Genomic DNA, 27,085 nt, shown 5'->3' with positions numbered 1-27,085 from the left:
ACATAAGTGACATTGACAGAGACAGATGAATTCAGAGGGGAAGACACAAACAGAGAAATGAGATGAAAATGTCACAGTAAGCAAATGTTAACCTGAGTGGTACTTCTTCATAAGTATGCCTAAAGGATGCATCATTATTGTGGTCACTTTTCAGACTCAGATCAGCTCTGTATTGTCAGAATCAACTTTGACTAGTCTGGACTAAACGTTGACAGCCATTATTCTAAATTAATTTTGAGTCATTTTTTTATTGCTATTTTTGACCTACAGCTGCTTAGCTGAGGCTTTAAAAAATAAAATCTTATAAAGACAAACATCTACAGCTGTTTTAAACTGGTTAATTTCACATTTTAGGTATTAAATGAGTACCTGTTTTTTTTAGCAGTACTTTATGTGTTCAGGGCTAGTTTGTGCAGATTTACTGTTTTATTCATAAAAATTGGATTTTTGCTTCCACTCCACTTCAACTTGTCATCTAAGTGATTACATTTTGAAATTGTACTTTTACATTGTTCACTGAATTATCAGCTAAACCACTACTGAAAATATGACTGATGACATCAATTCATAATTCAGACATAATGCAGTCTGCTCCATAACCATAATTTTTCATTTGCAATCCAAGAAAACCCCAGAGGAGATGCTTTCACTTGTAATTGATCTTAGCTCTAGCATCCTTCTCTGCCACTTTATATGCACAGCAAACAGAGCTTCAGGTGGGATTTACCTGATCTTATTCTCCCTGGATTGGTCCATTCCTTTTGCCATCTCACTACTCGAAGCAAAACAACTCTATTTGGATTGTTGGTGGACCCGAATTAAACATCTATTTCCTCCTCCTCCTTCATTCCTCTTCTGCCTCCATTTCTTCCCACTCAGGGCTATGGGAGAATTGCTTTTGTACGGCCCATTTATTTCCATCTGCATCCTCTTCTCTCCCATTACTTTTTTCTGTACTTTCCTCTTCTCTTCTGTTCCCTCTTTCCCATCCCCTTCTCACCTTTCAGCATTTCCTCTCAGTTCCTGACGCATGGTTCAGACTACTGGAGTTTTGGGCTGCTCGATCCCAAATTCACACCCTCTGATATTTATAGGGGGAACTGGATCCAGAACCTAAGTCAGTGTGGATGCTCAGCCCAGATTATCTCACTATATAGGTAATGACACAGTCTGCACAAAGACAGTGAGGTCTGAAACTGAAACTGCATGAGACAAAAAGCTGCTGTAAAGGTGCGTTGTAGAGTTAAGCTCAGCAGCTGTAGTAATGTTGCCTTTACAGCATTACTCAGAGATCAGCTAGCTCTCTGAGTAATGCTAACTCTAGCTAGCATACTATTGTTGACAGGTCACATGCTACTACTGACAGGTAAAATCTCACCTCCATGTCTCACTGAAGAATAGATAACCTGTGTTGTCTGCATCTCCCCAAACATGTTCTCATCCACGTTCATGAAGACTCCGGCTCTGTTTTATCCCATTCAGAGTAAAGATGTTTCCCACAGCAGCCACTTCAACATGAAATAGTGGATGAACACAGGTGTTATAAACACACACCAGTAACACCTGCCTTTATCCACTACTTTAATGCCATAATGGTTGCTCAGGGGAAAAGCCCACTGCTAACATTACAGAAATGTGTTGTCCTACAGTCTCTGTTCTTTTTAGATACGATAATAATAACACCCTGTAGTGTTTTTGTGATGTTACTTTTTTATCTTTTTTTAAAAGAGAGAAAAAAATATGTCATAAAATCATAAAAATTAGTGGAACTGGACTGTCCAGTTCCACCCACTGTAGTTTACAAATATGACAACCTTCCTTTGCTCCTCCTTTTTCCTTTTGTTGTTTCACATTTATGTTCTCTTCTTTGGAAAAACTCTCAGTAGATATGAATATTAGTCCAGCACAAGTTCTATAATGGTTTACTATGTACATTCTGTGCACATTGTGGATAAACTGGTCTTTGATGAGAAGCTGATGGGTGATAAATTATGATAAATTAACAGACTATTACAAACTTGCATCAGTGTCTGCAGTAAGTGGTGGTACCTGGAGTGTCTTAACCATTAAACAGGCTAATGTAGGGCATGGATACGACTGGCTTCTCGAAATATGTTTGCTGCCACGAAATAAATGAAATTCATTCTCATGTAAGGTCACATTTTTGGGATGTTTGCTTTTCTATAGATTTAATTTAGATTTTGCTTCTAAAAACTATTTTTATTATTATTAATGTGGCTGCTCTGTTGGAAGTGTGTGAGCGGTAACATTACCGGCACATAGCCACAGCCGCTGTAAACATGCTTCTGCAGTCAGCAGCTAGGAGACTCGACACAGACCCAAGATTCAGTTATCTAAATGTTGTGTTTCCTGTTTGTAAGCCCAGAAAATAAAATTTTAAAAAAATGACGAGGATGTTCAGTCTTTTAAAATCAGTCATATTAAAATAATAGAAAATAGTTATGTTAGCCTGTGTTCTGCCAGGGAAAACTGACTATGTCAGAATAACAACAACATAAAAAAAACACTAAGGTTGACAAAACAGAACTTAATTGCATGCAATGAGGTACATTTTTTATTTCATATTTCATGTCATATGTTAATCCAGCAGCTTATTTTTTTCAGTGTGGCGGTTCACATGTTTAATTTAGGCTCTCACTTGGACATTACCTGATATTTTAAAAATAAACTGAATGAAAAACAAGCATCTATTGATTCTCATGTGGGAGACTGACTCCTTGGAACAGCAAAGCAATTTTTGGAGGAAGTGAACAACAAGAACTTGACAAAGACAATATCCACACAACTACCCACGCACAAACATTTATATTAGAGCCTATCAATGTTTTTAAGAGTGAGTGGGCAGCTTCGCAGGCTATTGTGACAAGTCTGAATTAAACCTCAAAAAGTTGTTTTCAGGTGGTTTGCCTTTGATATGATTGATGTTTACAGCCAAAATGCTAAATAAATACAAACTGTATTAATTTTAGTTCATTTAAATTCAGTTGTATGTAGATAGATAGATAGATAGATAGATAGATAGATAGATAGATAGATAGATAGATAGATAGATAGATAGATAGATAGATAGATAGATAGAATCAAGGCTCAGGGTGCTTTATATTGTAAGGTAAAGACCCTGCAGTAACACAGAGAAAACCCTGTAACAACCAGACGACCCCCTTTAAGAAAGCACTTGGCAAAAGTGGGGAGGAAAAACTTCCTTTTAAGAGGAAGAAACCTACAGCAGATGCACAGGACAAACAGGTTACTGAAACTAAAAATTTGCTTTAAATTGCTGATTGGTTCTAGTTTTATGATCAGCTGGCCTAAACTATTCATGCAGTTTTGATAAAATTGGGCTTCATATGATTTGGACTTTTGATGCTGACATCTGTGCCAGAAAGTGATATTTGTAAAAGGCTGGTGTGGTAAATTCACAGTGCAACTAATGAGACAGTTTCTAGATGTACATAGATGTAAATAGCTTGAAAGTGTTGTTTATTTTCTTAAAAAACAGGTTGTGCTAATACCAGTCTTTGTACGTGGAGATTATATTTTGTGGCCATCTGTTCACAGCCATGTACTAAACAAACTAGTTGTTCAAAAAAAAAAGACAGTCAGTTCCTTCATTGTAAGAATCTGTCAGACTAGACACCTGTTGTACATGCAAACATTAACATCTGTTCATCTAGAGTTCAGTTTTTGCAGTCCTGCCGTGACCAGTATTTTACATTTTGACCCATGTTTGCAGGGAAGGTGTGCAACGTTATCATGGAAAGTAACCATAAACAGATGAGAATACTTTGGCTTCCACTTTATGATTAAAACTCATCTAAACAATGTACACAGCTGTAATGGTAAATGGACTGATTCTTATATAGCGTTTTTCTACTCTAACTGAGCTATCAAAGTGATTTACACAACTTACCTTAGTCACTCATTCACACCCATTGCACAAGCACTTTTTTCTATGCTTTTCTATCTAACACGCGTTCATACTCTGATGGATGTATCAGAGAGCAACTTGGGGTTATTATCTTGCCCAAGGATATTTGGCACCGCTAACCAGTTAGCTGTTTTGTGATATTTAAATTCAGCACATCAAAATCTACAAATCATACAAAATAGAACGTTTTTCAACACAGACCTCGGATACAAAAATACATCTTGCAGTCAGTGATAATACTATCTAAGATGTGTCAGCTGCTTAACCTAACAGTATGCTATAAAACCTGTGCTTATTAAGTCTCAAGGAGATAATCTTGTCTTTGATGGTGATAATGCTGTCCTGTGGTTGGAATTTACGATTTAAATTTTTAAAAAGGAAGTAAGAAAACTATTCCTGTTTCATGTTTAAAATCATTGATTTAGGTTTGTTTATTCATACCAATAAAACAAAACTTTCTCCAACTTTTGCATCTGTGCCAGCTTAAGGGTTTACCATGTATACTGCTTCGAATTCTGCAGAAAGGGTAGTTTAATCTCTTAGCATGTACTCACTTGATAAAGACAAAGCTTTGACTTAATCAGGGAATGGCAACACTTTGAATAGCTGTGCCATTCTCTATGGGTGCGGGGCACTTTCACATACACAAACTTGGAGGCATATATTCAAGTACACCATGTACAGGGTGCATATTTTTGCACAGTTGAAAGCATAAAAACATCAAACTAAACACACGGTAGCAGACGAAGATCATTTGTACTGATCGCAGTCACTCTGAGGCTTTGCTACAACTGTGGTTGTAATGATCCCACACAGTGCTGAGAAAAGGCCAAAGCACTGGCCTGGATTTAAACATCCTACAAGGCTAAATAAAGTGATGTCCAGCCCTCCTCCAGAAAAAACCTGACACCTACTCTGGCTTCTGCTAAAGAAAGTGCTAGATGGTTACGAAAATATTACTGAAGGGTATTCTGTAGAGCAGAAACAAGTTTGCAGTCTTGTACAAAAAACCTGCCATAGCTGCCACACAAAGGATCATCTCAGCTTATTTGAGTCCTTGAATTGGAGCTCTGGTTTGCGGTGTTGGTGCCTTTGAAGCATTTTTAAAACTCTTTTTTAAAAATCATCTGATAAATGTGCAATATGTTTTCTAATAAGATGTACTCAGTAAGAAAATCCATACAGTCTAGCTTTAACTTCTCCAAATGTGGTCACAAAAAGAACATTTTAAAACATAAATATTTTAGAAAAAAGTACATAAATAAGAAGGTGGCGGTAAAAAAGACCAGACTCTAGGATTCTATAGACCACTCCACCAATCAATAGGCGATGTCAGGATGGCTACAGTCTATTGTATAATTATGATGTGTTGCCATTTTAGAGCAGCAGTGCAATTAATTACTTATATATGAGCCAGAGGGTTGACCAATCTACTTTCAGTTTCAGGTATTGTCAATAGCAACTACTCCTGCAGTTTTTGTATTTAAATATAAAACACCACGTTATAAAAGAATAATGGTTACGCAAGCCAAGAAAAAGTCTTCAGGAACACCACAGGTACAATAAAAATTCTCATTTAAAGCACATTCACTGTGATGCTGTGCAGGCGTCTCACACTAGGAGCCTGATAGTTGCTGTGATTTACAGCAGGAAAGGCTCGAGACCAGCACTTAGAGCACTAAATGGATTCTATGATACCCAGGTGCCTGTCTATGCATGTACGCACACACACACACAGCTACTGTAGTGGTGCTCATCAACCAGTATTTCTCCATCCGTTCAAATCTGATAGCTTTAACCCGGACACATGAATGAAGATGCTATAAATGATAACCACTGCTGCATCACTTAAACATGTCTATGCAAAGAAGCAAACCAAAAGAAGACAGATGGGATTAGTCTGTGTTTTCATGCATTTATACACAGATGTAGCATACAATAGACCAAGAAAACTTGATTGCAGTTGCTGCTGCTAAGGGTGCCCCAACCAGTTATTAGGTTTAGGGGGAAATCAGTTTTTCACACAGAGCCATGTAGGGTTAGAATTTTCTTCCCCCTTAATAATAATAAATTCATCTTTGTCTAATACTTACATTCTTTGATGATCTGAAACATTTAAGTGTGACAAACATAAAAAAAACAGGAAATCAGGCAGGGGGCAAACACTTTTTCACACTTCTGTATGTGTATCTTGGCTATTATCATGAATGCATGTTTGTGCTAAATCTGCATCTTACTCGAGCAATCCTCCTCCTGAACAGTGTGACAAAATGACAGTAACCCTCTGCACACCTGTCTGAATTTATCTCTCTGCGTGAGAACAAACTCACACAAACCATTTTCAGCTGTTGGAGATGCCATCAGCACGACAATGCATAATAGACTGTTTATTATAACCCTACAAACACAAACAGAAAGACACAGCAGGCTTCATCTAAGCTAAGGGCTTGGAGTAAAGAAGAATCCAGTAGGCATAGGGGATTTGTACCTCTGTGTACCTACGCCACAGGTAGCTGCAAACCTTTCTGAAACCCTCTGTTGTAACTTGTGCCATAACCTGATGTGCTCCTCCCTAGAAATGTAACTACAAGTCACCATCAACACTTTCTTACAACAGCACTGGCCATTTGTATTTATTTATTGTGGCCTCTATTGCAGGCAAATATCAAACCAGGCAATCACATGACAGCATGATTTTCCTGCACAGCCAGAAAATGGTCCAAAAAAATAAAAATATCCAGTGAGTGGTACTTCTCTGGTGAAGGAGTGGCAACATGTTGCCTGGTCTGATTAATTTGGCATAAACAACACAGAAGCCCAGATCCTTTCTACCTTGTAATAATGGCTTAGGCTCTTATGGGGGATATTTTATTTGGCACAGTTTGAGCCCCTTAGCTCCAGATAAGCACTGTTGAGATTCCACAGCCTAACATTGGGTAAAGGATCGTTGGGATGTGGTGGAGATTATCATCATATATTGGGTCATTATTAGGTACAAGGTATTCCTAATAAAATGGCCAGTGAGTATATATATATACAAATGTATCGCTCTGTCACACACAGCCAAACACTGTACTGTTGTAAAGAAAGAAAAGTTAAATAAACTGATTTCTGAAAATGAGCGTAATATATATATCTTATATATTTTGCTTACTGTCTCTTTGAAAAGCTGACTGGCCATGTGACCTACCAGCCTGCTGGTTGACAATCTTAGCATATAGCAGGATCCTTGACTGGCCTGTTGCTGGCTGTCTGCTCTCTTAGCATATTGAGTGATTGATTGGACAGCACAATGACTGATGAGTGAAGGATTAGCATGCTAGCTTTTTGACTGACAAGATGACCCACCTGCTTATTTAAGATTAACTGACTAAATGACAGGATAAACTTGACTGAATGCATTTCAACCTGGATTTCCTGTGGACACACTGCCTTGTAAAGCCAGTAAACTATCCCAAAGGTGATAAGTGAAGTGATACTAACAGTCGCACTGTGGCCTTCTCACTACTCCTCTTACCATCTGCTATCAAATATAGGCAATATTGCCACATCAAGACCCCAAATAATAATCTTATATATATCACGCACACAATAAACCAGCTATGTTGCCTACAAATTACCTTAAACTAAAACAAAGTTTTCAAGATCAAATGCATTAATCGTAACATCTTTACAAGTGTGCTGAAAATTCTAACACACGTTGTTTACTGCTTTCAAAGTAGGCAACAGGTAAGAGGTGTTTATGTTACTGTTGTTTTGCACTTTTCATGAATTGTGTATTTTCATGCAGGCTCAGATATTAACTGTATGAGGAAGACGACCAACAAATGCTTGACTGCTTCCTTACCTGACATTCCAGCTTTTCAGTTATATTATCAGCAAAATGTTCTGCTAACTGTTAGCGAGCTATCACTAAACTGAACTGATTGTTTCAAGTCTCTGACTAGATGATGTAGGATACTATTTGACTTGCCAAGTCTCTCACTGATGATTCACAATGCAGCTGTGGTGTGATTTCTCCACTGATGACTAGCTGCCTGTCTGAGTGAATGAGTGGCTACCTACGTACCTGCTCGGCTGACTAGCTCTGCTTTAGTTGGCTTAGGCACCGACATGAAAGCAGCCATATTCTGACAAACAGAAGCTGGTTTTAAAGTGATCAAAGGGACTGAGACACGGGACAGACGAGGGGAAAGAGAACAATTACCCAACTTAGCATGCTGCTCCACACTTGGAAACCTCTTGTATCCCCGCCTCACTTTCCCCCTTTATACTCCCTCAAATTTCCACAGAACGTAACGTATCAACAAAGACACATATTTATATCACCTGCGCAACGAAATTAGTGACCAAAACATTTAGTATGAACATAGCAGATTTCACCAGTATTATAATTTTGCCAAGTGTCTGAATAAATCTAAAATGTGATTAAAATATTTTACAGAAGGATGAACAATCTCAAAGAAAAAACAGACAACTCTCTATTGATCTATAATCTGAAATGACCGCAAGCAGTTTTGTTTTATAAATAAAAATCATGGAAAAGGAATGAAAAACTATATTTTTTTTAACAAGCTACCTTTTTTTTTTTTCTTACATTTTGGAATAAGAAAATTCCACAGCACCAGTGGGGGTTTAAAGAACTTTCCCACTCACAGCAGAGTGAACTTCTAAAACATCCTTTACCCATTTCCTCTCCACTGTAATTGGAATTCTTGTCGGCAGTGTGTTGCCTTAAGGAGAAGCGGTGAAGGAGTGCATAAAAAGAAGACACCCAAAAACCAAGAAGAAAAGAAAGAAGATGTAGAAAGTTTGTGGACCAATGACAAAGAAATATTCAACTGTTACCAGACTGAGCAGAAGAGGTGATACAAGGTATGAAGAGGATGGTGGGGCTCCACCTACATCAGCCACACCTCTCTTTCTTCTTCTCTTTACAGTGTTTGCTCTCGCTCACCTCGTCTCTCTCTCGCCGTATGATCTTTATTTACAAAGAGGCTGATTTAGTTTTAATATAACTCATTTCATAATTACCCTCATTAAACAAACCAACAGGCCCAAAAGGGGATCAGCAAAAACAAAGGCAGCAATGTGTTGCTGGGTAAAGGTAAGGTTACATCCACCTTTCGAAGCAGAAAGTTTACAAATTTTTAACGTCTGGTGGGAAAAAACTAGATACGGCTAGAAAAAGCTATAAAACTTTATTGTGCCAAATAAATATTTATAAAAATCCCTTTGAACGTTTTACAGCTACACATTTTTCTTTTTTAAAGAAAAGTGAAACCAGAAACCCAAGTAAAAATTGATTAATGGGGAGGAAAATTATTTGAATGGTTCCAAGAGATTGATTGCTAAAAGTGTAAAATTTGAAGTCTAATCATTTCAGCCTGACTTCACCTGCAAGGTTTTATGGTCAAATTAAAAATTACTTATCGTGGGGTTTTTGTTTCTTTTTTTTTAAATAAAGCAATCAAGGCTCATTTGAGGCCGCAGTTATTTAAAAAACACATTTTCACCACAGACAGTGAAAGGAGGTCCTCTGAGGCATGATTTATATTAATATGGGCATTTTTTTTTAAAGAAAAAGAAAAATAATCTACCTTGTATTTTCATAATGGGAATAAAGTAGATTGATATGAGCACCAATGGATGTTGGAGTTATTGCTATTCCCAAAAATGAGAAAAGCTTTTCAGAATTAAAAAAAAAATGCAGTCATGTCGTAATCAGCAAGCAACAATTACAAGCATAATTTAACTTTAACTTAAATTTGGAAGTCGTTGGTGATGTGATGCTAAAAAAGTGGTCTGTTTCCATGGCAACCTGGCTCTCCATCACACATAACAGAGTTCTCAGATTAAAACTGCGTCTTTGGTAACGCTTCTTGATGGTGTCATGTACACTTTGTGTTTTGTTTTTTTTCTACACGTGATCATCAGTGCACTTCCTTGAAAGACCACTTCTCACTATCACTATCATTTGCACCAACCAGCCATCTCTGTGAACCATGCCGCAGCAGCAGCAGGTTATTTCATGCTGCGTGTGTAATAAACGGATTAATTTGCGCTGCTCAGACTCAGAATGGCCAGTAAATGGGACAGAGTGATATAAATAGAGACTACCTCACTCCAGCGATCTGTATTTCCTGACACAGATTGCTGCAAAAGAGGTAAAATACCTTTTTTAAACCGTCATCAACCTCATCACTGACGGTACTGTAGCCTTCCTAATCATGCATCTTCATGGCAATTTGGCCCTTAATCTTTTACTGTTTACCGTCATTGTTTCAGTTTCCAGGCATATCTGTTAACTTTGCATTGCCAGTTACTCTTTTCCTCTTTGTTATCTTGAATTGTGCAATTATTTTCATACTATAACCTTCAAAGGTGTTGTTGTTGCAGCGCCACACTGCAAAGCACAGTTATGCTGTTGCTAATTTGATGTTTCTTTCAGGCTTTTAGACATCAAATATTTACATTTTTACTATTATTATTTTTTATGATTATGTGACTGTTCTTCTGAAGTTAGATGCCCTGATTAGCTGCCCTCAGCACAGTTGTAGCAGGCTGGTAGATTTAAAAAACAAACCCCCAAAAAGTTGCTTAATGCTAAAACATAGATAGACAAATTGGTGAAGCAGTACACCTGACTTGATTTCATCACATTATTAGCCAACTGCCTCGCAGGGGCAAGGACAAATTAGCAATAAGCTAATTCTTCTTACCAATACACATGTTAGTTAAAGGCTTTGGTGTAACATTGTGAGCGTGCGCTGCATTTAATCAGCCTGTTTTAGATTTAGGTGTTATGAAATAAGATCTTGGGTTTTAATTGTACTGCAAGTGGTCTGAAGGGCATGGAAATCAGTGAGTACTCAGAGGGCTCTGTCACCTTTCAATACAAGCAGCATAAAATCTATAAAGGTGAGACTGGAGTTATGAGGTTGCTATGTGATGGCGAGGATATGCAGCCTGTCCTTGGCAGAGCCACAGCACAACAGAACTGCTGAGCCACAATATGTCCTGCTGGATTTGCCTCCCTCTCGCTCTTCCCTTTATTCTGCTCATTATCTGTCATGCAAGACTGTCAAACAAAATCAGGGACAAGCAGGGAGACTGCTCAGAGAGGCCTTCAGAAACATGGAGGTGTTGTACCAAAAGTGAAGTAGAGCTGAAGGGCTCGAAGGCAGCTGCTCACTTCACAGCCCCAACGTTTGTTGCATTTGTCACTTGTAATTTTTCTTTTGCCTCATTCCTTTGCCTTTAGATACTTTTTTTAATGGTTACTAGGGCAACCTGTTTGCACTCCAGTATTTATTGATGTAGTTATTTATTTTGAAAAAGATATTAATTAATCATACTATTTAAATACAGAACAGAGCTATTAACACCTTTGAAGCTTAAATTCTTTACCAAACAGATGAAACCTCCTACAGATATAAAGCAACAGAGCACCAGCATTACAGCATTACAACTTCGTTTTAGTTCTGTTTCGACTCACACATCTGTAGATGCTAAAGGTTCCTAAATTACCTGCTAGGCTTCAAAACAATTCAAATGAGAGTGGTAAGTGTAAACCAGCGAAGAAGAGCAATTATCAGAAAGAAGGAAAATAGAGCTGAGAGGAATCCCAGACTTACTGATAAGTTTGCTCTTTTGTTACAAGTCGGGCATCATTAAATTCAACATCACATTTTTTTATTGTATATTTAATGAAATATACAATTTAATTGTATATACAGTTATGTATATGATTAAAGCTCAAAATCTAGGAAAATTAGGAAAATTAATTTCTCTCAGATTTTATAATAGAAATAATGTGGCTGACCACTGCTGGTTAAATAACATGTTATATAGAGTAGCCCAGTTGTTTGTGAAGAAGAAGGCCCCTAAATGTTTTACAACAGCTCTTACAGTAGTGACTGCCAGAATCAGAGCTAAAGTGAGTGCTATCTTTGCTACTGGAAGCAAAACACTGTAACACTGTCACTAGGTTTATTGAACCATAACCCCTAGGTGAACTAAATAAACCTACAGAAGGTTAATCACCGGGAGGGCAAGCAACTTATCACTTTTAGAGGCGCACATAACAGATATAATAGACGCTCTGTGGACCAAAGTTAGCACCGTGGAGTTCCCCTTAGTCTTTTATGGCTTCTAATGGTGACTGTCTGTTAAAAACACAGATGTTTTTCACACAGTTTGTGATCTCCTCTACTGATGACTCACTCAGGAGACTTTTATGTCCATCCAAGTGTTGTAAGTATACCCACCACTGTTAGTCACTGAACAGCGTCTCTACAGGAAATGAGCATGACTTTACTTCTATACCGTAGAGTCGTTTCAGAAATGTTCTGTTATTAATGGCACATAACTTCTCAGGCACTGCTTCTTTTTTTCATTTATCAATACCTTTTAAAGTACAGTTCGATACAGATTTTAACACAGCACCTGTGGAAGGTTTGAAGACATTTTAATGGAAGTGGCTGGAAATCTGAGATTTTGAAAAAACATTACACAAGTTACTTCACACCTTCTGGAAGTTGTAAAATATTTGTGACAGGTGCGAGCTGGTTTCAGGATGAGAAATATGAACTTGTGTTGGCTCTTGAACTGAAACCTTTTTATCTCTTCATAAACTACAAACTTTAGATCAGCTTGACTCCCGACTGATACAGTCTGTCTGTCTGACAGAGTGCTGCAATCCATTTTATCAGTTTTCCTGTGCTGTTTCTGCTCTTTCTATACACACTCTGTTTTGGGGTTTTTAGATACTTTGCTGTGTTTAAAAATCAATACTGCTAAACACATTTTAAATGGTCAAAACCCACAGCTGACCACTGTTTGCTGTATTTGTCAGGGACACACTTAAAGCGTTTCCAAAATCAAACAGAGTATTGACGTTTTTGTTTACCCAACGCCGGAACTGGATTGGCTGATTACTGGATTCATGTACAAAATCCGACAAGTCAGCATGACAATAGGAACAGAGGCTACAGCTCCCTTTGAAGCTGCTGAAAACTGCTCGCAAACCTTTGAACACATCATCCAAAGTGACCTAAATTCAAAAATCCCATTTTTTCTTAATTTCATGCTGATAACAATAACATCCCCTTTGAGTGCCGTTCGCATTGCCAACCCCCCCTACTGAGTCCAAATGACTGCAGGAAGCAGAATCGTACTGAAAATTAAACTGAGCCGTTCAGATGAAGCTGTCGCTCTGCTCGTCTTCCTCGTAGGATCAACATAAGGTATGTAAAATCAGCTCATTTTGACAAGGAGAAATTAGTGATTTGGGGTTCAAACTTAATTAACGATATGTATTGGCCATGACTTACTGACAGAAATTCACTGTTTCAGAATTATTAATTTTCATTCATAACTAAGGCTTTTTTAAGAGTCTTATTTTTATTATATTGTATTGTATTGTATTTATTGTATGACTCCTACAGCATTCCTTTTTCCAGATCTTGCTACCACGTGAAAGGCTGTAGCTACATGTGGTTGTAAGAAATGCTTCAGCAGCTTCAAGCTACAGGCAAAGCACATTAAGCTACAGGCAAATGACATACAGGCAAAGCACAGGGGCCAGCGCAACACCATTTTTGGGCCATTCGCTCCAACTAGCGGTCCAGCAAGCAGTCAGCTCAGTGGATGCAGTGTCCCAGGTAAAAGGAACGCTGCATCAAGTCTCGTGCTGGTTTTGTGGGGGGGCCAGTAGTCCAGTAGTTTCTAGAAGCTATTCAGATATTCTAGTAATTGCTAACTGGTATTATTATTATTATTATTATTATTATTATTAATCATCATCATCATTGACGCACTAGTCAATACTATGATTTTTATCTTAGTGAACAAAATTATTCCGAAGTTAAAGGACCTTGACTGTGTTTATTTAAAATCAGGCTTTTACTCTATGCAGGCTGAGTTTAACCTCAGTCGATGCAAACTCAAAAGTAAAGAAAAGCTGAAGAGTAACTGAACCTCAGATGTATTTCTGATACTACTACAGTTTATTTCTGCCTGTTGGAGAAAGTCGATGCTTTGATCAGTTATTACAGTTATCTGTTAATTGTTGCCAGGCTGATGTGGATTATTCTATTTTTGTTTAGTGCAGCTATGTTTTATTAGACAAATGTTACAGTAACCCATCTGTTTCCACTTAAACGTGAGAGCAGGGTGCTGGGTGTCAGTATTAGCTGGCTCATTAATTGTTCCCTGATGTTTCAGTTTCTGGCAGAGACACATTAGATGTGCAGTTCAGTCGTTGACCCTGCAGATGTTTGCAGTGTACCTGAACACAGTTCACCTCAGAGCCAATCAATTTGCTAACATCAGATCATTAAAGTGAAAGGATATCTTGGCAGGTTAACAAGACCTTCTAACCTGTGCTCAGATCACATCACACTGGCCACCTCTGTGTGAAACCAGTAGCTGTAATATTCCTCCATAAGAGAAAAAAATTCATGCTCATATTTAAGACTTTATCACACTGGCAGCCAATACATACTATCACCAAACACTTGTTCAACACTTGTTAACAGAAGCGTTTAGTTATCTGCTCTGTCAGTCACATGGTGACAATGCATTTAGACATGTGAACATAATCAAGACACTGTGCTGAAGCTCAAACTGGGCAACACAATGGGGAGAAAAGACGATTTAAGTGACAGCATGGGAGAATTTAGCATAAACAACATAGAACCAACATGCCTTCTATTAACACTTCAGTCTGGTGATAGTGATGAAATGCTGTGGGGGATATTTTTTGGCACGCTTTGGGCCCCGTATCACCAGCTATTGTTAGTGACCACGTCCATCCCTTCATGACCACCATGTACCAAACTTCTGATGGTTGCTTCCAGCAGGATAATATACCATGTCACAAAGATCAGCCCATCACAAAATGGTTTGTTGAACGTGACTGTGCTCGAGTGCCCTCCACAGTCACCAGATCTCAATCCAATAGAGAACCTGGAATGGGAGATTCACATCATGGATGTGCAGTCGATAAATCATGTCAGTCATGTTAATATGGTTCAAAATCTCTTAGGAATAGTTCCAGCACCTTTTTGAATCTATGCCATGATAAGTTAAGGTTCCAACCTTAATAGAACAGTGTGGCTAATAAAGTGTCCAGTGAGTGTATATTATGTACTCATGGCTCAGAGTTTAGTTTCATCGCCTTTGTCAACTCAAGTATTTATAATAACTCCCTGCCAATATATATGAAATTGGGCATTCTTTTATGTATTCCCTTCAGGCGCAAATTAATATATAATGCAAAAGATCTTTGATATCGCTCAAATATCTTGTTCTATTTCATTCATTGTAGCCTCCTCTAAATGCTGAGAACTGAGCTGAAATCCATTTCCCCAGATGATTTCCTGTCTGAACTAACCAGAAATGACGGGAGCAGTTCAGAAAGTCTGCAACAAAGACATTTTTGAGCATCAGAATTATTCACACGGTTCCCTTGTTTGAGGAATGATTTGGTGACTTGTATGTCAAAAGACATTTAGATGTCAGCTGTGAACAAAGGCCAAGTTTTGTCACCGAGTTAACGAGTTAGAAAATGTGACCACGATCTTGAGCAGTGTATTGGCTTTAATTTAGCCTATGGTTAGGGCCATCTTCATACTGCTAAAATATCCAGATAATGTGTTTTGCCTCGTGAATTTATTAATCTATAGAAATGTTTTGTTTTGTTTTTTTATATGGACTGAAATAGACGATCAAAGCCGATCATATTGCAAGCCCAACTGTAAATATTTTAAATACATTAAGTACAGCTACCTTTATTGTGTTTTAGGAAATAGTGCTGCAAAGAAAATTATTTATGATAGTTAGAAACACTCCGACTTTTACTTTAAAGGAATATGAGTGTGGGGTAGCTTTGGCAGCAGTGTTTTGTCTGCTGATTTTTTTTTAAATCCATCTATCTGCACTAAAAAGACATTTCAGTAAGTAATTCAGGTAAGTAACTGCTTTTCAGGAAAACAGTGTTAATGATTTGTCATTTCTGTTTGTTCTTGTAGCGTCCATCAAATTAACATCTTAGCCATTGCAAACCTTTGCTGTGGTAGAGTTGAACACTGTTTTAGATCTAAATACCCCAACCTGACATTGTTGTACAAACTTGGAGTGCTGGCTGAGGGGGTTCAGCCAAAGCTCCACTACATGAGGTCAGGGCAAACCGTGCTGGTGTCTTTTACAAATCCCTGCTGAGCCCTAGAAGGGGATGCAGCACTCTAGGACTCACAGCCAAAACCAGGAAATCTCTATAATCTGGACTTTTGATCATCCGTTCACAGAAGCTGAAAGGGTGTGATAAATTCCAACAGACATAGGCTGCAAACAAAAATTAAAGTAAAAGTATTAAATGTTTACGGTAAAGATAGTCTAAGTGCAAATTTTCTATGTCATTAAAATGTCTTCACTAGAGTTGAGTTGGAGTTATTCATAAAGTAAACACAAGCATAATACATTACATAGAGTAGACTTATGACAACACCCAAACATTTCTGTTTGGACTTTGCTTCTTTTTACTGTTTAAAATTTTCTAACACTTCTTTACATATTTCTGAAAAATATGTCAAACTTTACCCTAAAGTTCACTTTTCACTGTGTGTGTTCATATAGGTATACAGTACATACTCTGTACAGCCCTTTGGACAGTGAAAGCTGTGTTTTATAAATAAATTTTACCTTCTTATATAGAAATATCCTACACCAAATAAAAGCTACCACAAATTTTAGAATTTGTCTTTGTGGAATAGAGCTGTTGTTGTGCGGTACATGTACAGTACAAAAACAAAAGGCATTTCTAGTTGTGTCTATGTGGCGGATATGCAGTACTCTTAAGTTTGTACATTCAGTGCATTCCTCATTAGGTGTTTCACTTTAACGTTTTCACTTTTTAAGTAAAAACTAATTTAAAAATTTATATATTTTCATTTAAGCTGACTCACATAGCATTCCAGTCAGCCAATCACCATATTTCTCTGCTTTTCAGTAGATAGCAAAAATGGTACTCAGGCACCAGAATTAAAACTGACAATCTGCTGCATGAGCCAAAAACATTTTGTAGCTTTGGGTTTAAGTAATGCAAACTCTGTATCTACTAAGCAGCAACCACCAAGTTTACAAAAACTGTATTTTTCCAAATGTTCACTTGATGTTGACTTTAAAGGGGAATCAATACCCATAAATCCACATAATAACATCCCCAACTTTGTTTTCGTAAAACAGCTAATTTTTCAACTTCCTGACAGCTGCATAAAAGGAGAAAATACCACTTTATAGAGTTTTATGTTAAAGATACATATAGTTAAGTAGCAAACATTAATAAGTCTGAATATAAGCATAAGGCATGGATGCTCTGGGTACCGCTTGAATGTTATTTTATGCTGTTCATGCTTTGATCGCACTAAAAGAAAGTCTAACTCTGTCTCTGGAGGTTCTCTGTAAGTGCATTTAGTTTTCTCACCCATCCAGGAGACGATGTCAGGATTTAAAAGAAAAACTAGCATTACCAAAATGCCTTCCACAAACCAACTGGTCATGTCTCCATAGTTGCCTAATTCAATTTTGTGTATACAGTAGAGTTTAAGTACCAGTTTATGGTCAAACCCTAAACTTTACTTTGCAATAACATCAAAAATATGACACAACATTTTTTCTACAGCAGTTTTCGTAAAATGCAATTAAATTGATCAAAGAATTTTTTTTAAAAACCCAACAACAACAAAGTAACAGTTCATATTTGCAGTTCATGTTTCTGTTGTCAGCGGTTTTGTACAAATCTGAATGGCTAAAGGGCATAATGTCAAATTTTTTTCCTGACATATGGATCAGAAGAGTTCTGACCAACATATATAGGGATAATCTGTGTTTTCTTTCCTTTCCATCATCGGAATCTTGCATATCAAAGTCTAACTGCATTAGATTTCTAAAAAATGTTTAGTTGAGTCCTGGATTAAATTCTTTTAGGGAGTCTTGACAGACAGTGTTTGTAGCACATGCAAAATACAGTTGCAGGAAGGTCCCAGCGTGCCATTTGGGAAAAAAGTTCAGTCACAGGTGAGTACGCTTTGATAGTGGAACAGGCCTCTTTGTGAACAAAATCCTGTTTTTTCGTTGTGACTGCAGTAGTTCTGTTTTCAATCTCTTTCCCTTAAAAAAAATCCAAGAGATAATCCATTATCCACCAGTGTCTTCCAAAGCCTTCACCCCTCATCCTGCACAGATACGTGTATCATTTCTGTTCAATCTCTTTCTGGGTTTCATTCATAAGCTCCAGAGACACCATCTATTTGCTGAAAACTAATACTGTCTTGGGCTGTGATATTGTGCTTATTGCCATCTTATCTCCAGATGCCGCCACCCAAACACATTTAGTATTTGGAGGCTCCTGCAAACATGGTCTCCCGATAACAGGTCGTGTAAATATAGAGAGCGTCTGTCTGTCCCTCATCCACCCTCTCACACATTCACACATATACAGTTTGTAAAAATATCATTTTTCAAGTTCACACACTCATACACCTACACATAAAAACTCAAAAACACAACTCTATTTTTATTCCCACTTGGTCACTGACACATTTGCATTAACATTTGGAGGTCATTACTGGGGGAATAAGGTGAAGCTAGACGGCAGATTGCAGATTTGGAAAAAAAAAAAAAAAAACATGCAACATATCTTATGATGGCTGCTTCCATTCCATGTCACAAGGCTCAGATTATCTGAAACTGGTGTCTTGAAGATGACAATGAGGTGACTACATTCAAGTGGCCTCCACAGTCACCACCTTTCAATCAAATAGCACCTTTGGGATGTGGTAGAATTGGAAATTTGCATCATAAATGTGTAGCAATTCTCTGATGCTATTATGTCAATATGGAGCAAAATCTCTGAGGAATGTTTCCAGCACCTGTTGAATCTATGTCACAAAGAATTAAGGCAGCTCTGAGAATAAAAGTGGTTCTAACTCAATACCAGCAATCCATGTGTAATAAATTGTAAACGTATTTCTGAGAGTTAAAGTTTAGTTTTAAAAATTCTTCAGAGCAAGGAATGATTAAATGTAATAAAAAATATTCATAAGTGAAAAAGTCCAATGCTGCATGTTTGGGTGCCATTGAATGGGCCATTATGGGGTCTTTTTTTTTTAAAAAAAAGATCTTGCCTCACAAGTTTTACTAAACAACAATTCTGAATTGATTTCTATGATGTGTGTTTCAAGGCAAACTATTTTTTTATGTAACTGTTAAAAAATTATTTTCATAGCATCCCATGAAGGTAAAGTGAGAACTACAGGGTGAATAAGAAGCTGTGGAATCTAAGTATTGGCTGAAAGTCACAGATCATTCCCAAGAGGAGGATAGAATATTCCATTTTTTTTCCTAAGCTGCTGGAAAGCAAGCAGGAGGTTCAGACATCCATATTAAATTACACTCATACTTCAATATAAGTTTTCTTTTGGTGTTAACAATAAAAAAAAATTATTATTTTTTTTGTCTTTTGTGTCATGTTTAGTCATGTGATGTTCTGTGTAGATGTCGTCGTGTTTTCTTTGTTTGCCTGTTTTTTCTTTTTTTAGCAGCAGTAATGACAAAGGAGAAACAGCTGAACCATATGAAGCCCTGCGGAGTTCATGTGGGAGAAGACGTATTCACATAAAAATGCAGAGAGAACTGTATTATGTTTGTAGAGCTGTTTTTTGTGGGGTTCCTGATTGTTTTGTAATGATGAGTCTTTTCATTATTTCTGTATGATTTCCCTTTATTTATTTCCTAATGTTTTTCTCCATATAAATCAGTGTTTTAGTAGCAGGTTAGGAAGACAAAACTCATATTTTAAGATAATAAATCATGAAAGCATATCCTCATCTATTTGCTAATGCTGTCTCGGTTTTCACATGGATCTGCATACGTTTATAATAGTAGCCAAAGCCAAACTAATCACAGAACAGGAGCAGCTTGTCAAGCGCACTTTCCTATCAGTCTTCCAAAAAGATGATAGAATTGCCCACAATGCACATGTGCAAACAACCAAACAAAACAAAAAAACAAAAAAACAAAAACAAGCTACTAGCCTCTCAGCTTGATGAACTCCAGGTTTAGTTCATGGAACACAGACATGCCCGTAAAAGAAAGAGGATCTATGTGATGGCTTGGAGTCAAGCTAGCTTCCAGAGACAATAGCTAAATCTGGCCACAAGATGGCAGAAAAGAGATCGCTTTCACCTTGGAATATTTTTACTAATGCATATTTTTAGATTTTGAAGGGGCATGTACTGCTTGCCTTGCTTGCCCTGACGGAACACCACTTTTTCAGACACATGAAACAAAAATACATTTCCTTAACATTTATGCAGTTATGTATGAGTCCTTACTAAGACAATATGACAGGCTAATGTAAAAATAATCTTGTTTTGTCGTCTCAACAGGTCATAGACTACTCATTTACAGTCTGCCTAACTGCACTGAACAGCTGGTTGTTGTTTTGTGACAAACAAATGTTGCCTTTGGAGAAGCTGCAAAATGCCCTCCGAAGGCCAAACTATGCAACCTCAAACCCCATAACATAATCAAAGGGTGTTTCTCCCATTTCGTTATTAATTTTTTAATTTTCATTTATTGGCAATTAAAAAATACTGATACAGATATATAGGCTAATAGCCAGGCTCTAATCATCATCAAACATCGATTTTACCCTCACCAACAAAAGACTTAAAGTCAGTCTTCAATCAGTCTACTGATCAGATCAAAAACAAAATCATATCAGCACTTGTTCCTGTGCTTATGTGTGAATATAATCATGTTACTCTGAGCAGGGCAGCAAAAAACTTTAATATTAAAGTTAAATATGCTTTACATTCACACTTAACATGCCAATGTTGCTTTTCTGGTGAAAAAAAAAAGCCACACACACACACACACACACACACATACAAACACATCCTACATTTGTGACTCTCTTAAAAATGAAAATTATCCTCAAGTGTTGATGTTGCAGAGAAAGTAAAAATACAACAGCCAACTCTGTGTTCACAGACTCTTTCTCTCTCCAGTGTACACACAAACTCATACACTTAAAAGTACACACACACAGTCTTGCTCCCATTTTTTCCTCACTTTCACAGGTCTTAATAAGTGTTGAAAGAGAATCAATTTTGATGACTGCCAGTGCTCTTAACAGTTACTGCATATATACACAAAACACTCATGTAGTCATGCACAGCACACACTTATAACAAATGCATACACATCCCTGCCAAAACATGAGTGTGAGTTGAGTCAGATGTAATATGAGCATGTGATCCCACAGCAAGGGAATGGTCTGTTCCATATGTGCTTTAGATCTCACGTTCTCGCTCTTCTTCAGTGTCTTTACTGAGTTCTCGCACTCCTCTTCCTTTTGCCATCTGGACAGCGATATCCATCCCCCTTTTTGTCTCACTCTGTGCCACTTATTCAGTTCATATCTTTGACACATTCCTTTTTTCACTCTATTCTAATTTACTTTATTTGAAATGTAACACTGCAGAATTATCAGCTATCCAGGGATACAGAGTTGCATTTTCTTTATATGCACTATCATTTTAATTTTGTATTTAAGCCTTCCTTATAGTGGCCTCATGACTGATATGTTATATGCTCATGAAAGCAGTGTGCAAAAATCTGTGTTTGAGAGTGTCCTCTCTAGACTTGTGATGCCATCTCTTATTTCAGCAAGTTCTCTTAAGTGACATCCATCTGTCCTCCAGTGGCAATAGTGATTATTACTGTGAAAAAGTAAGTAAATTTTGGTGGTCGCAGGATGTATCCTGTTACTCAGGGGTGAACGCAGCTTGGCTGTTTTCCTTGCTTCATAAACGGCATGCATGCTGAGACTGTCAACCATTAAAATCCTTCCGGTTGAGTCATTTGTGAAAGCTGGTCATACTACCTGTAGCTACGTTTTATAGTTAGCTGACATCTAGTGGTGTTGTGAATAACTATTGCTGATATGATCATTTTTAGGTGTACTGGGACTCAACACCCTGGTAACTTATGAGACTACACAACATCAGCCCAATCTGGACTGGGATCTGGACAAGACAGCAGTGAATTTAAGACAGGGAATTTAAAACCTCCTAACCAGTGGCATCACATATGTCATAAAAGTCAGCAAATAACATTGATTGTGGAGAAACAAAAAGGCAACATTTTATGACTCTACAATCTGACAGGGAGACCATGATAATGGACAAAAACATTGTGCAGCTTGAGTCCAGCACTGGAGAGTGGAGCACAAGTCTTTCTTTGTCTTTATGAAGTGATTTTTGTTCTTTAACCTCACTTAAACTGCCATTGAAATGTGCACCTAATCTCAATGTACCAGTTATTCATAGTCAGGTCCAGACATCTGAAATCAATAAAGAAATTAGTTTAGCCTCCCACTTATTCTGATGTGAATCTGTCATTTTAAAGCAAGTGAAGTGAAGCCTAGTAATTGAAGTAGTAATTTACAGGTTTTAGTCCTAATAAAGGTGTGTTTATATTGCTGAGTCGCTTTGTGATCACTGATTGGAGGACATTACACTAAATTTTCAATTTATTACAGTCTTCCTTTAGCCTTCTCTCGCTCTCTCTCTCTCTCTCTCTCTCTATAGATAGATGGATGTGTGTGTACATAGTGTGCGCGTGCGTGCGTGCGTGTGTGTGTGTGTGTGTGTGTCTTCTGTCCACTTCTTTCCACTCAGTATCTTTCTCTCCTTATCTGGACCCACATAGCACTGAGAGTCATGGTGGTTAAAGAAAAGGGAGAGGTAAGAGAGAGGATAGAGGGGAAGGGTTTTAATCAGAAGAGGAAAAGGGCAGCATGTGTGCACAACAACAAAAATGCACTGAAAGAAAAAAAACACTATTGTTCCTGTTTTATGATGGAGTATGATAAGTGAAAGAATAATGCATTTTGTGAAAAGACCAAGACTTGAAAAGCTTAATTTCTGTCTCAAAACTAGCAAAATAAGAAAAAACAAAAAAACCCACCAAAAACCCAAAGACCAGCACCATTACATAGGCTCATGTAGTTTATTTTGAGTCTGTCCTACTTACACGGTCCTGCTGCCTTAAATAGACTAAAAGATATCTGAAAATAGCTTTGAAAAGGTACTGTTTTCTCCTATTTGCCTAACTTTTGCTAAATCTTACAGTGGCCAGACATGGCAGGAAAGGGAATTCAGATATACCGCTTCCTTTGCCCTTCTGCTTTACAAAAAAATAAATAAATAAGAGAACTGAGGAGTATACCAGTTTGAAAAGTGAGGGGAAGTGAGAAATAATCTGCAATCATGTGAAATTACAGAGACGGAATGAACAAAAGAGACATATGCAACAGAGGGGCAGAAACAGTAAGAGATAAAGGAAGGATGATGAGAGAAGACAGCATCCTTTTTTCTATTTAAAAGATGCAAGTGTCCGAACGATGGAGAGCACAACAAATGTAAAGAAAGAGGGAGAGGAAGAGAAAAGGGGGGAAAGGGATCAAAGCATGCAAGTGTGCAGAGGAGATGGAGCGAGAGAGAAAGAGATCGAGAGAGAGAGTTATGGGAGCAGGCAGTGAGGCAAAGCAGTGCAGGAGAGGGAGGGCAGTGTGAGAGAGTGTGTATGAGTGAGAGGGCGGGGGTGAGCAAACACGCTCTGCACGTGATTCAATCTGTTCACATGGCCTTGTATTACGCCGTTATAAATACTTAATGTGAGGCACAGCATGCAAAAAGGAAAAGGAAAAAAAAGGAATTTTATATAGAGTGATTTTGAAAATGTGGGCAGGAGGCCTGAAATCCAAAATCAGCAGAAAATGCATAAAAGCGGCAGAGGATGCACGACATCACAGCAAACTCCCTAAAGTAGTGTAATGCACCAGTAACACATCAGAGCACGTTCAGCTCTGTTGTCATTTGTCGGAAACGAGCTGAAGCTGTCATCTGCTCTCTGAGTCCCTGCGTTATATAATGATGGATAGGCCTGCACTTCTCTGCTTTCCTCTCCTATAGAGGCATGAATCAAACCCAGGATGTGTCCTAAATAGAACCTGCACACACAGACCCCAGTGTGTGTATGCATGTGTGTGTGTGTGTGTGTGTGTGTGTGTGTGAGTAGACCAGCTGCAGCTCTATAGTCTGGGACTATATCCACAGAGTGTCAGCCTGATTAGGTCTCTGTGTACTCGCTTGTCTGCAGAAGGGTTTTTATGGATGAGGTGATACAGTAAGTTGGGATTCCTGGATGGTGGCAAAAACAAAGGAATGTAAAAAATCTGTTTTTGCTCAGCCAGTCGCATCATGTTATGTGAGAACAATGTGGCACAGAATAAGATATTACTGGTCCATCATTTTTCATCTGGTAGTAAGTAAAGCACAGACAGATTAGGTAACATCTGGGGTGTATTTGAGCACTGCTATCGCATGCTATAGATGTTTTATGGCGTCATTATTATGTAGCAGATCTACAGTATGTTGAACTAGGACACAAGTTTATGTGTTTTCATCCAAGACGCTAGATTTAACTTTGCTGAGGCTCTCTGTCGAATGTAATCTAAATATATCCGCTGCACTCAGATATATATTTCATTCAGGCATGCACTGTGATGCAGTGATTAATGCTATCACCTCACAGCAAGAAGGTTCTGGCTTTTGAACCTGCTGGTCATCTGGGGCCTTTTGCTTCCTCCCACTGTCCACAGACATGGCATTTTCAAAACTTATCACACACACAATATCCTTACATTAACCAGCTGAAGCCCTGAGTAGAAAATCTAATGAAGTTAATACTGCACATCTGCCCAGGAGATGATCTGGACATGCTTATGACTTGATTTGGTTGGGTAAGGTAAGAAGCACCGTCTCTGTGAGAAACGGTGGGGCTGCTCATAGTACCAGTAGGCTATACTACGCATCATCAAACACACGCCTACATAGAAAGGCAAGCCCCTTAACGTACACGCTCACATGCACGAGCCGCACACACATTCAGCATACTCCCTTCGCCCATGCGGAAACAAGCGAGGCGATGAAGACGCTTCGAGCATCCAGCTGCATCCCGTCTCCAACGTAAAACACCAAAACGGGACACTGGCACGCCTCGTAAATGAAACCACGCAGCCTCCGAATTACACGATAATTATGAGGGAAGAGAGAATAAACATGCCTCGTGCAATACACTACGCCAAAGCACAACCCGAGCCAAGAACAAGGAAATACTATTAGGGCAGCACATGACACCGCGGAATAAAATTATCTCATTCTTGGTGACAAGCGGTCACACAGACCAGAGGGGCACGGCCGTCGTAAGGTGGTATAACACGCAATGTCAAACCTATTTGTGGAAATCAATCCACGTTACAAAAAAGAGCCATTCAGTGCAGCTCGTAGTGTTCAGCACCGCGGACAGCTCACTGATTCTTTTATTTATTTTATTCTTTTATTTCACCCCTTACACTCTGAGCATTTCCTTTTTAAAATCCCAAATCCACAAGAGAGGGGAAACACTTTTTAACACCCACGTAATCCCATCCCTGTAAAAAAACAAACAATCTCAATCAAGACGGCATCTGCTCTGCTGCTCTCCATCAGCTGTTTCCGTGTTACGGCGCACATTTGGAGATGCGCTGCTACCCAGAGCACTTCACCCAGTGCTGCTGCTGCTGCTGCTCCTACCTTGTCATTCCCATCCCGGGGCCTCCCATTCCCATTCCTCCACCGGCAGTTGCTCCGTTGACCGGCTTCATGTGCTGTCCTGGTCCCTGCGAGGGTCCTCCGGGCATCATCGACCCCATCATCCCAGCGGATCCCGGCTCCCCGGGCTGCCCGCCACCCTCCATGCTCGCTTCGTTCCCCATCTCGGTCTCGACTCAGGAGACGGGAGGGGTGTGGAGAAAGGTATTAGGTCAAATCGGCGGTGTCGCTTTTTTGTATCGCTACGTTTTGTGTTTTACTTATGCAGTCAAAAAAAAAAAAGAACTAAGAGGGAGGGAAAAGAAGTGAGAGAAAACTGAGCGGAGCGAACTCAGCGCTGTTCCTCCGTCACCGCCATCATCGTCCTCATCCTCGTCAGCTTCAGCACCAGCAGGCTGCCTCCTCCTGACGTGATGACGGGAGCGTGCTGCACGGCCACGGCGGCTGTGAGAGAGAGAAAATGAAAGCGCGAGCGGCGAGAGAAAGCGAGATTAGATTAGATTAGATTAGATTTGATTAGATCAAAGTTAAATGAGTCCCGTGGGGAGGAAACAGGGACGCACGGGCGAGATCAGGAAACAAGGAGCACCGGGAAGAGGAATTAAAAGGGGAGTACCTTCTCACCTCCTGTTGGTGAGCATAAGAAAAACAAGCAGAGATATGAAGAGATTTCAATTACATTTTCCAAGCTCATCTAGGTCTAAAAAAAAAACCGCTTGAATGAGCTTTATTAATTGTAATGCAGAATTTTTCACATTAATTAAAAAAAAGATGGTAACATCGTGTAGCTTAAAGTTAATCTCCCCTAACCTGAGGAATTAATCAGCCTGTAGACACAGAAAAATACCCTAATGCATCACATTTATTAACAAATGTGAATATTTACACTGCAGTGTCGTGCAAGCATGCTTTAATCTTCTGCAAATAACAGCGACTTAAATGCGGAAATTAGGATAATTCCGCCATGTATAGATACGCTATGTAAGAGGAGCCTGGTTACCTCCGTATGTGACCAAAAACTACGTAAAAAGCCTGGTTTATTACGTAGAATTTATTATGTCACGTGAGGTGCGAAGACACAAACGCGAGGTCGCACTTTCTCGCTGTGGACGCTGATGCTGATGCTGAGGAGAGGGGGAGTGGAGAGTGCAGTAAGACATGGGAGCGCGCGCTCACGTGACCATTTTTCCCACTCTGAGAAGGGCACGAGGAGGTACGCGAACGCGCAGAGGCACCAGGAGCCACTGCACTGGAGTATCACGTGTCCGAAAAGAAAAAAAAATACTCCAGAGTGTTGCACACCTGCCGGGCACGCGCTGTTTATTGACACCCAAACAATTCTGGATATGAGGTTAATGCGCTGGAAAATTTGCCCGTTATGATGTTGGCTTGTTGGAGTTTGGCTACATTC

At 38.8% G+C, this 27,085-nt stretch overlaps 1 protein-coding gene across 1 annotated transcript in view; it reads right to left on the bottom strand.

The window, feature by feature from the left end:
- LOC109196098 (acanthoscurrin-1-like) overlaps positions 1-26,870 on the bottom strand; it is a 32,192-nt gene extending 5,322 nt beyond the window's left edge. The window contains exons 1-2 of the mRNA XM_019349318.2: positions 26,675-26,870; positions 25,657-26,118 (exon numbers count right to left, since the gene is read on the bottom strand). Coding sequence (XP_019204863.1) covers positions 25,657-25,838 — 182 coding nt within the window. The 5' untranslated portion in view covers positions 25,839-26,118; positions 26,675-26,870. The remainder of the gene's footprint in view (positions 1-25,656; positions 26,119-26,674) is intronic.
- Positions 26,871-27,085: the final 215 nt, after the last annotated feature.

The sequence above is a fragment of the Oreochromis niloticus genome, linkage group LG20 (assembly GCF_001858045.2).
Source record: "Oreochromis niloticus isolate F11D_XX linkage group LG20, O_niloticus_UMD_NMBU, whole genome shotgun sequence".
In the NCBI taxonomy this organism is placed as follows: Eukaryota; Metazoa; Chordata; class Actinopteri; order Cichliformes; family Cichlidae; genus Oreochromis; species Oreochromis niloticus.
This window is presented reverse-complemented; position numbering and strand designations above follow the sequence as displayed.